General features: G+C 35.9%; 1 protein-coding gene across 1 annotated transcript in view; it reads left to right on the forward strand.

Annotated features, from left to right (window-relative positions):
• Nucleotides 1-12,602, forward strand: part of RAB28 (RAB28, member RAS oncogene family) — a 64,693-nt gene that overhangs the window by 168 nt on the left and 51,923 nt on the right. The window contains exons 2-3 of the mRNA XM_010190671.1: nucleotides 7,168-7,264; nucleotides 12,478-12,566. Of these exons, the coding sequence (XP_010188973.1) occupies nucleotides 7,168-7,264; nucleotides 12,478-12,566 (186 nt within the window). The remainder of the gene's footprint in view (nucleotides 1-7,167; nucleotides 7,265-12,477; nucleotides 12,567-12,602) is intronic.

Below are 12,602 nucleotides of genomic sequence, written 5' to 3' on the forward strand. Positions count from 1 at the left end.
CTTCAGAGTAGGGAGCAGCCCGTAGCGGCTTCCAGTTTATCGCGGGGCCGTTGTCGCGATACTGGGCGGCGTGACGCAGGCTGACTGCTCCCCCTTCCTCCCCAGCTCTTGCATTTCTTCCCTCACTGTTGTCTGCCCCGCTTGTATGGAGCGGTAGCACAACGGAGAGCTGGGACAGGCCACCATTGCTCCCCGGCCGGCAGGCAGAGGCGGGCTTTTCGCCGGGGACCCTCGCTCCGTGCTTGGCAGCGAGACCCCCTGACGAGGGGGGGTTCCGTACCCTTGCGGCACCCGAAAAGGCTTAGTTATCAAACAGACGTACACGACGTTAAGCTAATTTTCCAGAGCCTTAATAAAAGGAGCGACTAATAACGTAATTACTGTGGTGCTGCCTGGTTTGGCGTTTCCCACCGATCGCCGTGCGCTGGAGACCGCGTATTGGTGAGGGGAAATCGCTCAGCTAGGGCTGCTGGAATAGCCCGAGGTTGTGCCTAGGGGCTGGCAGTGCCCGGGAAGGGCTGGGGTTGGGGCCGAGCACCTGAATTCGTGGTTCCCGCCGAAACAACGTGCAGGGCAGGTTGCTTGGGTCTCCAGGCTCCCTTCATTTAGTCTTCAGAGCTAATCACCTCCTGAGGTGGATAGAGCAGTTTGCATCTGTTTGAGTTACTGTTTCAGGGTTTGGAAGGAAGCTTCTGGGTCAATTTAGTTTTTGTTTGTGACTTCCCCCCCCCATCTGTAATAAACATAAGTACTATTTGTAAGCAGTTTGTTTATAAACAAGTTCTACATGTCTTTTTCAAAGAGAAATTTTGATAGAGACCAAAGCGAAAGATGCTTGCTTACCCATGGAAACAGTCGCTGACCTTTACTTACATGTGTGATCGTATCTATTGCAATATGTAGCCTGAATCCTTTTGTGAGATACACACTAAAACAGTAATTTTATTGTATATTTGAAGAATACAGGTTTTTTTCTCTCATTAACTTGAAAACATGGGAATGCAGAAAGTCTGCTTGCCTCACAGTTAAGATGAAAAGTAGAAATACTAAAGATGGTTTAAATGAACTGCCTGCCATTAATAGAAATAAGCTCTTAGTGAAAGTACGTGCATGGTTTCGCTCACTTTTGCAGAGCTCTGTGGAGAAACAAAGCTGGTTTTGTCTCCAGTGATTCTAAACTCCGTCTGAAGTGGTATTGTAATCATCTGAGTCAGTAGATGGGCAATTCCAAGCAGTGATGTGATGAGAGCATAATAAATGCACAGGATTGACAGCTGAAGTGCTGTTTCACTGGTAGCGTTTCCCAGGAGTTTTCCATTTGAACTGAGGAATCCTTTCACTACTGCTGTTTAGCACCTTGTGGCAGGACCTCTCACCAAACATGGATTTTCAAGTGTTCTTGAGTTTTGATGTATAACCTCTCACACAGGACCTGCCAGTCACTGAAATATCCTGCTGGCTCTAGGAATCCTGTGCTTCAAGTGCAGTTTATTTTGCATGAGCAGCAGCTGTGCTATGGTGGGCTGCTTTTCCTCCTGTCCCCCCTAGATGATGCTGTAATAGAGGCTTCTTCCAGCCATCCTGATGGCCTAGCAGCAAACACTTGCAATAGTAGATTTATTGTAAGATGTTGTAAAAATAAAGAAGCGATTAGGTCATGGAATGGAAGGATACGATGTCCCTAGTGCTATTTCAAGCACCTCGAAAGATTAAATTGTTGAGGTTCCTCTCCTTTGTTAGTGACTCATTCTGCTTACTTGTTGAAACGTGTATCTATATGTTTTCAACGCTAAATAGCCTGCCTCTCACATCTGGTTCACAGCTGGTCTCATATGCATACTTAGCCTCTCATTTACTGTGCAAGACATTGGTTTTTCTCTTGGTCTGTCACTGGGACCATCAGAGAGGAGCAGTGTAGGAAATAATGGAATATATATTTTAAATGTTGCATCGTGTGTTTAGCGTCAGATGTTCACATTTGACTTCTTTCCAGTGCTTCCCCCAGCCAAAAAATAAAATAAAATAAAAGGTGGCCCTTTTGGCCACCTGGGGCCATCTGGTCTTCATTTCTCCAGAGGAAAAAAAATATGTGAATCAGCTGGCTAAAGGTGAAAACTTTATTTCTTTTTCCTCACCCATTGTTTAGAAGCAATGACATTTAGGTTCTGTGGAAGGGTTGGTAGCAGTTTGAAAAGAGATCAGTGTCAGTTCAAGCTAGGGGTAATGTTTGTGTTTCCACTACCTGGGAATCGCTCTATCCGTGAGGTAATAGAATTGTTTTGTGGTGGCTGAATGAATAATTGGATACTTAGAATTTTAAGGGTAGGAATAAGCACTGCTGGAGCAAGCTCTAAGGAGAGAAGAGTAAAAATGGAAGAAGGAATGAGAAGAGTGAGACAGAGTAAAATCTGAAAAAGTATTAGGGTAAAATAAAGATGGTAAGGAAACGGTAAATGGTTGAAGAGAAAAATGAAGGAAGGCAAGATTGGTTAGTAAGAAGATAATAATAGACAATTGTAATGAACTAGACAAACTAGGAAAACAACCTGAAAAGAAATTGGGAATGGGGGCAATGTGAGATGAAAACAATCAGCAGTTATTAATAGCAGTTGGCTCTTTGATTTGAATTACTGAGGGAACATGTATATACTCAACAGCCTTATGCATCTAGGTTTTAAATCAATCCACTCTTCCTGAGCCAAAATGATTTTTCCATTAATGTAAACCAGCAGTACTAGTATGGATTGAAAACCATGACATTATGATCCAGATACATCTCTTGCTATGCACAGATTGACTTAACACTGAAGTATATAATGATGCTGATTTGAGCTAGAACTACTCTTATTTGCTACTGTTGAAAAGAGGTTTTGGGCTTCTGGAAGCAAATCTTGGAGCTATTCATGGGAGGTTTGGTACTGGAAAATAGTTGTGTGAGAGGAGTGCAGCAGCTGAGGCTCTGTCTCCTGTCTGCTGCAACTGGGACTGAAGTCTGGCAGCAGAAACATCCTCCCTTTTTCTTTCTCCTCTTAACAATGGGTAATGAGAGTGAATGCTTGACCTGGTGTGGGAACTTGCAGGAATTGGTATACAGTGGTGTCCTATTTGCTTTAGGATTTTTTAGGATGTCAGATTTTTAAGCATTGTGCCAATTCCAGATCCTGTTGTTACACATGGGCTCAAAAACTTCATCAATCTTGACAAAAACATTCTCTGTTCAGTCTTGTAAATGGAAAATTGCATCAAGCGTCCTGTGCAGATTGGCCTAACTTCGTAAATGCATGTCCAATGTCAAAAAATCTTGATAATTTTCTCTTTCAATGAGCAAAGTTTCATCAGTAGTTAGACGCGGGGAGGAAAGACATCAGCCTCAGATGACAGAACTGCTTCATTTGTTTTCAAAACACGTTCTCCCACCCCCCTCATGCTAGACTGTTTTCAGTGAGAAATTCTATGTGTTGGACAGTTACGTGTTTTTGTGCTAGTTTAAGGCATTTAGTTATTTAGCCTAGTGTTTACTTTCATTTTATTGTCTTAAAATTCTTGCCAGTAGGGCTAGGACATCATTGAGGGGTGGATGTTATTGTGCCTGGAGAACCATTGAGGTTCTCCAAGGGAGTGAGGGAAGGGATAGGCAAGTGTTGCTTTTTGGAAGGTGGATTCTCAGTTGACTGGGAAAGGTGGCATGTGAATGGAAATTCGTGGCTTCAGAACTCTGTACTTGCATCCCACTGAATTTTGGTGTTAGTTTTTCTTTTTTACAACTATGATGCTATGTGTTGGCATTGCTTTCTGAAAGTTTTCTTCTATAGGATTTTACTCAAAGAATTGTCATTGGCAGGGTTCTCTACAAGTTTCTGTGTTGTCCTGGTAAGTGGTCAGTGTCAGTTAGAGCTGGTTATCAGTGCTTGTTCCTTTTGACTTTCAATTTATTTCAACTTAGTGACTTCTCAATTTATTTAATAAATATTGTTTGTTTTTTTCTGTTTATTAATGTATAGATGTTTAGAAGCAGCACGTCAGAAGTTTATACTGTGATGTGTTGACAATGAAAAATAGAAGCAAGAAAATGTCTTGCCTTGCCTTTGAGGTTTAATTGCATCCTTGTTTGTTTCCAAAACACCTTCCCAAATATCCCATTGTATTTTGCACTTGGAGTACTGTAATTTTTATGCATTATTTTTTGCTGGTGTCTTGATTGCTGTGTGTTAGAACCCAAAGATATTTTTTCTGTTTGAAACACCAATCTTCAATAGTGTATTGCTATTTAGAACAGCATAGAAACATTTGCATTATTTAAGACAAATGTTTAAACCTGCCAAACTGGGTGTAATGGAATGTCTGCTATGAATATTGGTGGCCTGGTTGTCTTAATAGAGATGTGGAGGACAAGTCCTGCTCGCTATCATACTGTCCTCCGATCTCCAGATTAATGGCTGAAGTTTTATGAATGGAGCATAATTTTTTTTAAAAATGGTCACTGATCACTGATTTGTTTTATACAGCTACAGTTACGCCAAACCATTATTTAACTTTGATTTGATATTTTTTACATTGAGTGTACTGAACATATTCTTATGGGCAAAAATGTCATGTGGAATGTCTTACGGCAAGCATGGCAGAGCACAATTTCAGGACTGAAAGGAATATTTGCATTGTAGAGGTACTTGAATATGCATTGACAACTTCTATGTTTACTGTTGTGGAGAAGTTTTAACTGTTGCTCTTAGTATTTTGTGGATAAATGCTTGTTCTCTGAATAGAGAACTAGTCTGGTAATCACACACCTTTCTTGAGCTCTAACATTTAGTAGAAAAAAAATTAAAAAGGAGTTAGTCAGTATTTTCTGCTAAAAATTCCTCTGCATTCAAGAGCATAGTAGAGGAAAACTGTTTAAAAGAACTCTGCCATGCTGTTGATTACTTGCTGCTCGTATTGGTTGGCTGTTAATTGAATGCATGTTGTTTATTTTCACTAACACCTCTAGAATCCCTCAGGGAATATTGAGTGTCACAGAGTGATAAAGCTAATATTTACTGAACCCTTAAAAGAAGAAGGGAGTGGTTGCTTGTTTAATGGGGATCTGAATCGGTGTGTTGGAGAATACAGAATACTATGATGTAGTCAGATGATGTATTAATCTCTACTCTGGGTACTGGTTACTTTTCCAAAAAGGAAAATTTAAAGGAGAAGAGTGTATGATGTATTCCTGCAGTGTTCCTATTCTTACCTACATCTTCAAGGTCATGACAAATTAAAAATAATGACTTTGTAATCTTGACGTGCTAACTATTGTGATTAAAATAATCAGTTCTACTGATTTTTTTAGTGCTATAGTCTAAATCTTTATTGAATTTTATTTTGTGCACGTTGTTAGTGTTACTGTCACATAGCTGTAGGCAGAAGAATATTTTAATGATTGATCTTCTGTGTTCTTCAGCCTTTCCATAGTGATATAAATATATAAGCATAATCATGCTATTTCTAGTTTACTCGTTTTTGTTTTTCCTTATTTGTGTATTTATTTGTAATCCTCTTGAGGCTTGAGTTCAGTGAAGTAAATGAAAATGTTGCTGTAGTCTTTAGTTGATTTTTTTGATTACTTCCTAAACATATCTTCTGATAGAAAAATATAATGTGTAAAATATATATGACAATAATAGGAATATAAATGTAGTATAGAAACAACAAAACAGTAAATCTTGAACTTTACGGGTATTTTAATACTTTAATAAATGTTTGCCTATTCATGCTAGAGCTTTAATGCTGGAGCTCTGGTGATCATGCTTTCATGCAATAAAAGAGTAAGTTATATTTTCTTCCTGTGTACATTTGACGTTATTAGCATAATTTAGATCTTTGTTAAAACTGTTCTATCAATAGAACTTGCCTGTTCTCATTTTTCAGAACCATTTGCATTACTTTGTGGTTGCATTTTTAACTAAAGGTAATCTAACAGCAATTTCTAATAACAATTGGTGTGACTAATTTCTTCGGGTCTTGATGAATGGAAAGCTGACAGAAAGAATTCTTTCTTGTCCATTTTGAGTTTTCTCAGACAGTGTAAGAGTTTTGTGAGACTGTTAGGCTTCCCTCCCATATATGTAAAAGTGTATTTAGATTTTTTTTTTACTGCAATTATTTTATTTTTGTATTTGCAGATGTCATGTCAACAAGAGATTTGTAAGATCCACTAATTTGATGTAGGATGTATTTTAGCTATGTGACATTAATTTTTAATATGGTATTTAATTTTTTCCACAATACAAACTTTTGTATTCTTTTTTATTGCACTTATCTTTTCTCCTTTCCTTTATTTTTAACCTTAGTTCGTGGGGCTTTCTTCTTTTTTTTTTTTTTTGGTGTTGCATGGATAACTTAAATTGCTAGCGGAAGAGTATAAATGCCTCACTTTAGTAGTTTTTGCGGGTTAGTTGTGTATCTTTTTAGCAGTATGTAGTAAAAGCTGGTTCTTTATTAGGTCAGCAGTGTATTGGTCTACTTGCATAAAACCACAAAACATAAAATGAAGAAATAAGATTCCAAAGTGCAGCTTAAAGGAAGGATTCTGCAAGTGTGCATACTTAACATGAGTTTAGATTTTTATTGCATACAAGAAAGTACTCTTCCTATCGTAGATGTCATGTAATCCCTGGTCCTGAAACTTCCATGTACAGTGGCAGGAATCTGCCACACTTTAGAACCCCTGTAGGACTCTGCACTGTGCAGATATCTGTCCCTTCCCAGAAAGTTGGTTTGGGATCATTGTATTCTGTACCAGGAAAGGACCCTTGTTTTGGAAATGAACGCTTTAAAAAAATAATAATAAGCTCTTCAGGTGTGGATAGTGTCACTTAGATTGGTGTCAGTTTGAGCCTACTAATGATAACTCATTTGAATCTGTGTATTATTTTGTAATATGATTATCACAGCATCTTTGAAATACAAAGGAAATATGCACCTTGCTTATTTTTGCATAAATTAATAGCCTTTGCCTCTTCCTCTTATTATGTTGAAGCTGACTGGAATGCTTGTGCATCCAAGTCCATGAACACTGTTAGCATACATTGAATTAAAAAGTACTTAACTGTATTTCATACTTCTGGTTTAACATCAAGTTTTCTGCTGTTTAAAATTACAACTTAATTTGATATTGTTCTGTTTTAGACATCCTTAGCTACACGTTTTGCCCAAGAAACATTTGGAAAACAGTATAAACAAACCATAGGACTGGACTTCTTCTTGAAAAGGATAATATTGCCAGGTAAGAGAATAAAAACTAACACTGAAATGTTGGGCAGCTGTAAGACTTGCAGGAAGATTCTTCAGTATAATGTCTACTAAAGAAACTTAGTACAGTGCTTTCTATGGCAAAATAAATTGGATTATTCAGAGGAAGTTTTGTTAGTATGTTCTTGCCAGGTGACAAAGGGTTATGCATTTGTAACTTAAAGATATAAGTAAAACACTGAATTCAAACAAAAGGAATTTGTGATTTTTATTATCTCTACTTGAGTGTACTCACTCTCCATGTGGATAGTGTAACATACAACAATGAAATGGAACTTTAAATGTATTAATTGAAAAAAGTATATGTGTTTTGAAAGAAATAGGTTTTTTTAAAATGAAATACACAACTTGTATTTGAGTTGTGTGAGAGAAGCATAATGCAGCTATGTAATCGCAGTGCTCTAATATGTGAATGCTGTTTTATGCAAGGCAGCATGAAATTGCTGGCATTTAATAGACCACTAAAATTTAGGGTCCCTTGGCACTCATAAAAATACAGTTTCAGCATTCAAGATGTTTCACTTCACGACTGCAAAGAAACTATTTAGATGCCAGTTGCAGCACACTGTATAGAAAATGCAAAGGAAATAATTAAAAAAGAATAGTTGCTGGTAGAAGTTTGTCTCTGAACAATTGGGGTTTGAAATAAGTCTGCATAGATTTGTGGTTGCTCAATTTCCAAGTATGAAATTATTTCATTAAATGTATTCTGACTTCAAAAGTCAGAAAAAGTTGGAAAAAGTATATATAGTTTTTAAAAGTTGTGAGATTTGATAAAGTTAATGCAAGTTCTGTAGTTCTGTCTTTTTTCCTTGTGGAGGGCACGAAGGGAAGCAAACCCAGAAATGAAGCATTTTATCTATAACCTGAAGTTATACGAAAATGTATACAGTTCTTTAACATATTTTGCCAAAATGATATTGCCAATAATTTCTTGATAATGTTTGTATATTTTCTTAAGTGAAACAGAATAATCTTTTCAGACTACTCCTGCATTCACTGTTTTGGTTTGGCCATTTTGCTGTGCTTTTTTTAGTATCTGGTGAGTGATAAAGTACCATATTTCAGTGCTTATTTCTCCATAAAATCAACAGAATATTTTTTTTATTGTCCTGCTCATGCCTTTAAAAATACCAGTGTGCATAATACTTAACAGCAGTACTTGCAAGTGGAATGTGTACACAAATCATGCAGTGTGCATGCTGGGAACTTGTATTTTGCAAGGTTTTTTCCCAGCTGTTAAACATACAGAAGCTATTAGTACATTACTGGGATTCCAAATATTCTTGTTAAGCACAAAATCTGGAAAATTATCAACTATTGATTCGTTCATGTTTTACTTTCTTCTAGTTTATTTTGTAATAAAATCAGAATTTAGATGAAGATAGCACCAAAGCAACAAAATCTGTACATCTGTTCTCTGTATTTATAATTAACAAAATAGTAATGTTTGTGGAATATATTCATATTCAGGAAGAAGCATTTTTCTGTAGATTGTCATTCTGGTTTTGCCTGTGCCTATATGTGTGCTTAGGTATATATGGATTTCTGTGTCTTACAGGTAAGTTGAACTGATGGTAGGGAATAAGAGGGAGGGAGGTAAAATTTCTAACTATTGCAATGGGAAGCATTACTTAAATAAATGGATTTTTCTAGCTTTTTGATTAGTTTCGATTTGCAGAGCTGCTGTGTTTACTTGAAAGATTAATTCATACCGCTGCACAGTAATTGCAATGTGCATGTAAGTAGGGAAAAAAGCCTCAATTTCTCTTATTTATTAGGAGAATTGTTGCGTAACTATGGTTCAGTAGTTGATTTTTTTTTCTTTAAGCAAAGATTTCAGAAGTTAGAATTACTGATTTCTAGAATTGCGTAGATGTTTACATTAGGCCACATTAGAAATGCATTTTAGCTTGTAAAATAAAATACTGTTTTTATGTTTTTTTTTTCTTTTTAAAAATAAAAATAGTATTTGTATCCAATTGTTTTAGTAACTGATGCAGTTTTGCAGTGTAAAAAGTAAATATTTTACACTGTAAAACAATGTGGTTTAATACAAATAGTAAATGGTTAATTTTGAACGATGTGACTTTCAGTGTTCAACTGTTGACAAACTCTCTTCATGAAGTTTGCTCTAAATATTTTTTTCAAATGCAGATCAATTTCAGTATATCTACTGGTGCAGTATCTTGAGTAGTCTGGATGCAGCCACAGTGTAGATTTTACTGCTCCAATAGTGTATGTTAGTCAGAGGGTCTGCTGATAGAAATTCTTAAGAGCCTTAGTCGAATACTCTTAGGAGGGTTATGGGTGCAGTCCAGTAAACAGGATTCTTCTTTTAAAAGGACTTTTTTTCAAGTTGTCAGTGCAAAAAGTGGGCAGACTCGTTTTTAGTTCCATCTTGACTGTGCAGCACTTTAAGTAAGGTTAACCCATGCACCAAGTACAGGATTACTACTGATTCAGCCCGGTGGCTTCAGTTCATAGCAGAAATAATCTAGATACTTGCACTGTGTTGCCTCAGTTATTTTAACTTTGCACTTGTGTGCATTTTCTGCAGAGTGAAGAGATTCTAGTGTTTTCTTATTTCTTATCAGTACATGACATAATGCTTTTTTGGGATTCTTCAATTACTTTTATTGGTATGTTAACCTTGTTTCTAAGAACTGTCTTACTGTGCATGGTTTCTTTTTTGTTTTGTTGTCGTTCTCCAGCTTGTATGTTCCTCTAAATCTATGAAAAAATAGAGTATTTCAAACTTGTTGCAGAAAACTTCATGTGCGACTATCATAGTTGTTAATTACATATTTGCTAGGCAAATTGTCTGGAGTTTTTCCTTCTGTCAGAATAATCCTAGGATCCTTCTTTCTCCTTCAAAAACAATCTGACCAGAAAGCAAATATTACATTACCTAATTGGAGGGGGGGAAGGGAAAATGAAGCATTTTGCACCGGAGATGATCAGCTTGAATTTCAGTAGTTACTGAGGTCTTAATTCCACTTCACCTCAAATGAACATTCCAATTTTTTTTCCCCTTTTTTTTTTCCTTTTAGTGAAGGAAAATGAATGCTTCATAATAGTAGATTTTTAAGTTGAACAGTCAGTGTTAGGCCATTTATTTTAACTTCCTACATTAAAGTTTCTCAGGTTATTTCATACAGTTATGCAGATACTAAGCCCAGTATGCTATGAATGATTACTCCTCTTAGGAGGAAAAATGAAGTCAGAGGCTTTTTGAAGCTTTTGAACACACTATTTCTGAAAATTGTTGAGTTTGAAAATGATAGTATTGATAAAACTTTTTTTCGAATAGATGGCATGAATGGCATGATAAATTTCCAGTAAAATACATACAACCAAGTTAGAGGTAGTATAATGCAGCATGGTGGGCTTTTAAGCATATTGTTTGTTTACCCACTGAGGATGCGTAGTTGCTTCAGTCTGCAGATTCACCAGTTTATCCATGGCAGATGCTTAATAGAAGATCTTTTTGCATTATTTGCTGTAACTTATATCTTTTAAGCTTTAAAAATTATTATTTAATAAATAGTATATGCATTGTCAGATAAGCTTTTTTATTCTGTGAAATGTTGCTTTTATTTGGCTGGAGTGTTTAGGGCGTATTTACTAAGCTCCGTGTAGAAATTCTTTATCTTAATATTCGATAAAGCTCACTGTGGCTTAAAAGTACTGTGACTAGCTTGTCTCACACTTGTCTCTATGTATTTGAGATCAAAGTAGCTATTTAGGAAATCTGCGCTTTTAACCAGATTAAAGCGAGATGTGTCATAAAAATATAAAGTGGTATAGTTAATACCACAAGTAGCATATATTGAGCAATATAGTTCTAATTTGCTCTTTATGATCATTGTGCGCTGGAATATATTTCCATGGAGCGTAACTTGCATATAACGTACAGCTCTCTTGCAAAACTAATGTGTGTTTGTTATAAACCGATGGCTGAATAGACCACATTTTGTAAAATAGGGTTGTTAGTAACATAACATAGTTGAATTAAGAGTATATGTTTCTTAGCAGCCCAAAATAATGTGTTCTTTTTCACTAGACTCTCAATTGTTATGATGTGGAATTTGTTGTAATTTTTTTTAAATCTAGCAATAAAAGTAATAGACAGTTATGAGCATTTGTGAGTATGTAAAAATGTTGTTAACATGTAAGCCATGTGAGTTGTATGGAGATTATAAAAGTTTTCATCAGACCCTTACTGCATTAGAATTTGGTGCTTCCGGATAATCAGCACAGCTTTGAAAACAGTTCTCACCATGCAGAATTATTCTTTAATATGTTTGTATGCATGTGGTGACATACTGTGCTGTGTGTATGTTTAGTCTGTGAGTTTCTGAGTTGTTAGCTTGCAGAATATGTATGACTTGTAGGATATTAAATCTTCTGTATTTACACTGATTTTTTTGTTACATAGTTTCTGAAAGCCTATCAACAGTTTCAGCATAGTTTAAAGACTTTAGAGTAGAAAGATCTGTTCTTGGTGTAGATTTTTCAAAGACGAAATTATGTAAATAATAACCAATTTAGTTGCCTGCTTTGAGGTGGTAGGTGGAGGAAATAATCATAGTTTGCATCCTTAATTTATGTGTGTGTCATGATTTCCGTTTTTTAATGTCAACTATACATTTCTTTAATTGTATAGCAGTAAGAGCTCACTACCAAAATGTAGTTTCTATGAAGATTTTTCTGCTTCTAGATTTGTAAAGAGAATTTGGAGGAGGGGTAGGGAAGAGTATTTCATTCAGAGTATGAAATAATGTGGTTAAGTTTGCATTAATTGTATTGCTGATTCCAAGTACTGCGTTACAGAACTTTCTCTGTATAGTTCGATGTGTTTCTTCAGTGAAGTATGTTATATAATTTCTAGTCAGGAATGTTGTACTTTATGCAATTCCAATTATTGTCTGTTAATATTAAATATGTTAATATCTAGCTATATTTTTACTGCATCTTAATGACTTAACTGGACACAAGTGAATTTTTCCCAAATGATACACTCACCTTTTTGTTGAAATTTCGTTACTGTTTATTGTATAATTGTAAAAAGCTATTGCTGTTGATGTGCTAGAGCTGTATTCTATGCTGTGATAATGTATCTTTAATTTTATTTGTATCCAATTTTTCCAGGTTACACAATATCTGTATGATTTTCTTTTTCAGGAAATTTGAATGTTACTCTTCAAGTGTGGGATGTAGGGGGACAAACAATAGGAGGCAAAATGCTCGATAAATATATTTATGGAGCTCAGGTACAGTATAAATGTTGAGAATTGTATCTATAACAA

The sequence above is a fragment of the Mesitornis unicolor genome, unplaced genomic scaffold (genome assembly GCF_000695765.1).
Source record: "Mesitornis unicolor isolate BGI_N332 unplaced genomic scaffold, ASM69576v1 scaffold22370, whole genome shotgun sequence".
Taxonomy (NCBI): Eukaryota; Metazoa; Chordata; class Aves; order Mesitornithiformes; family Mesitornithidae; genus Mesitornis; species Mesitornis unicolor.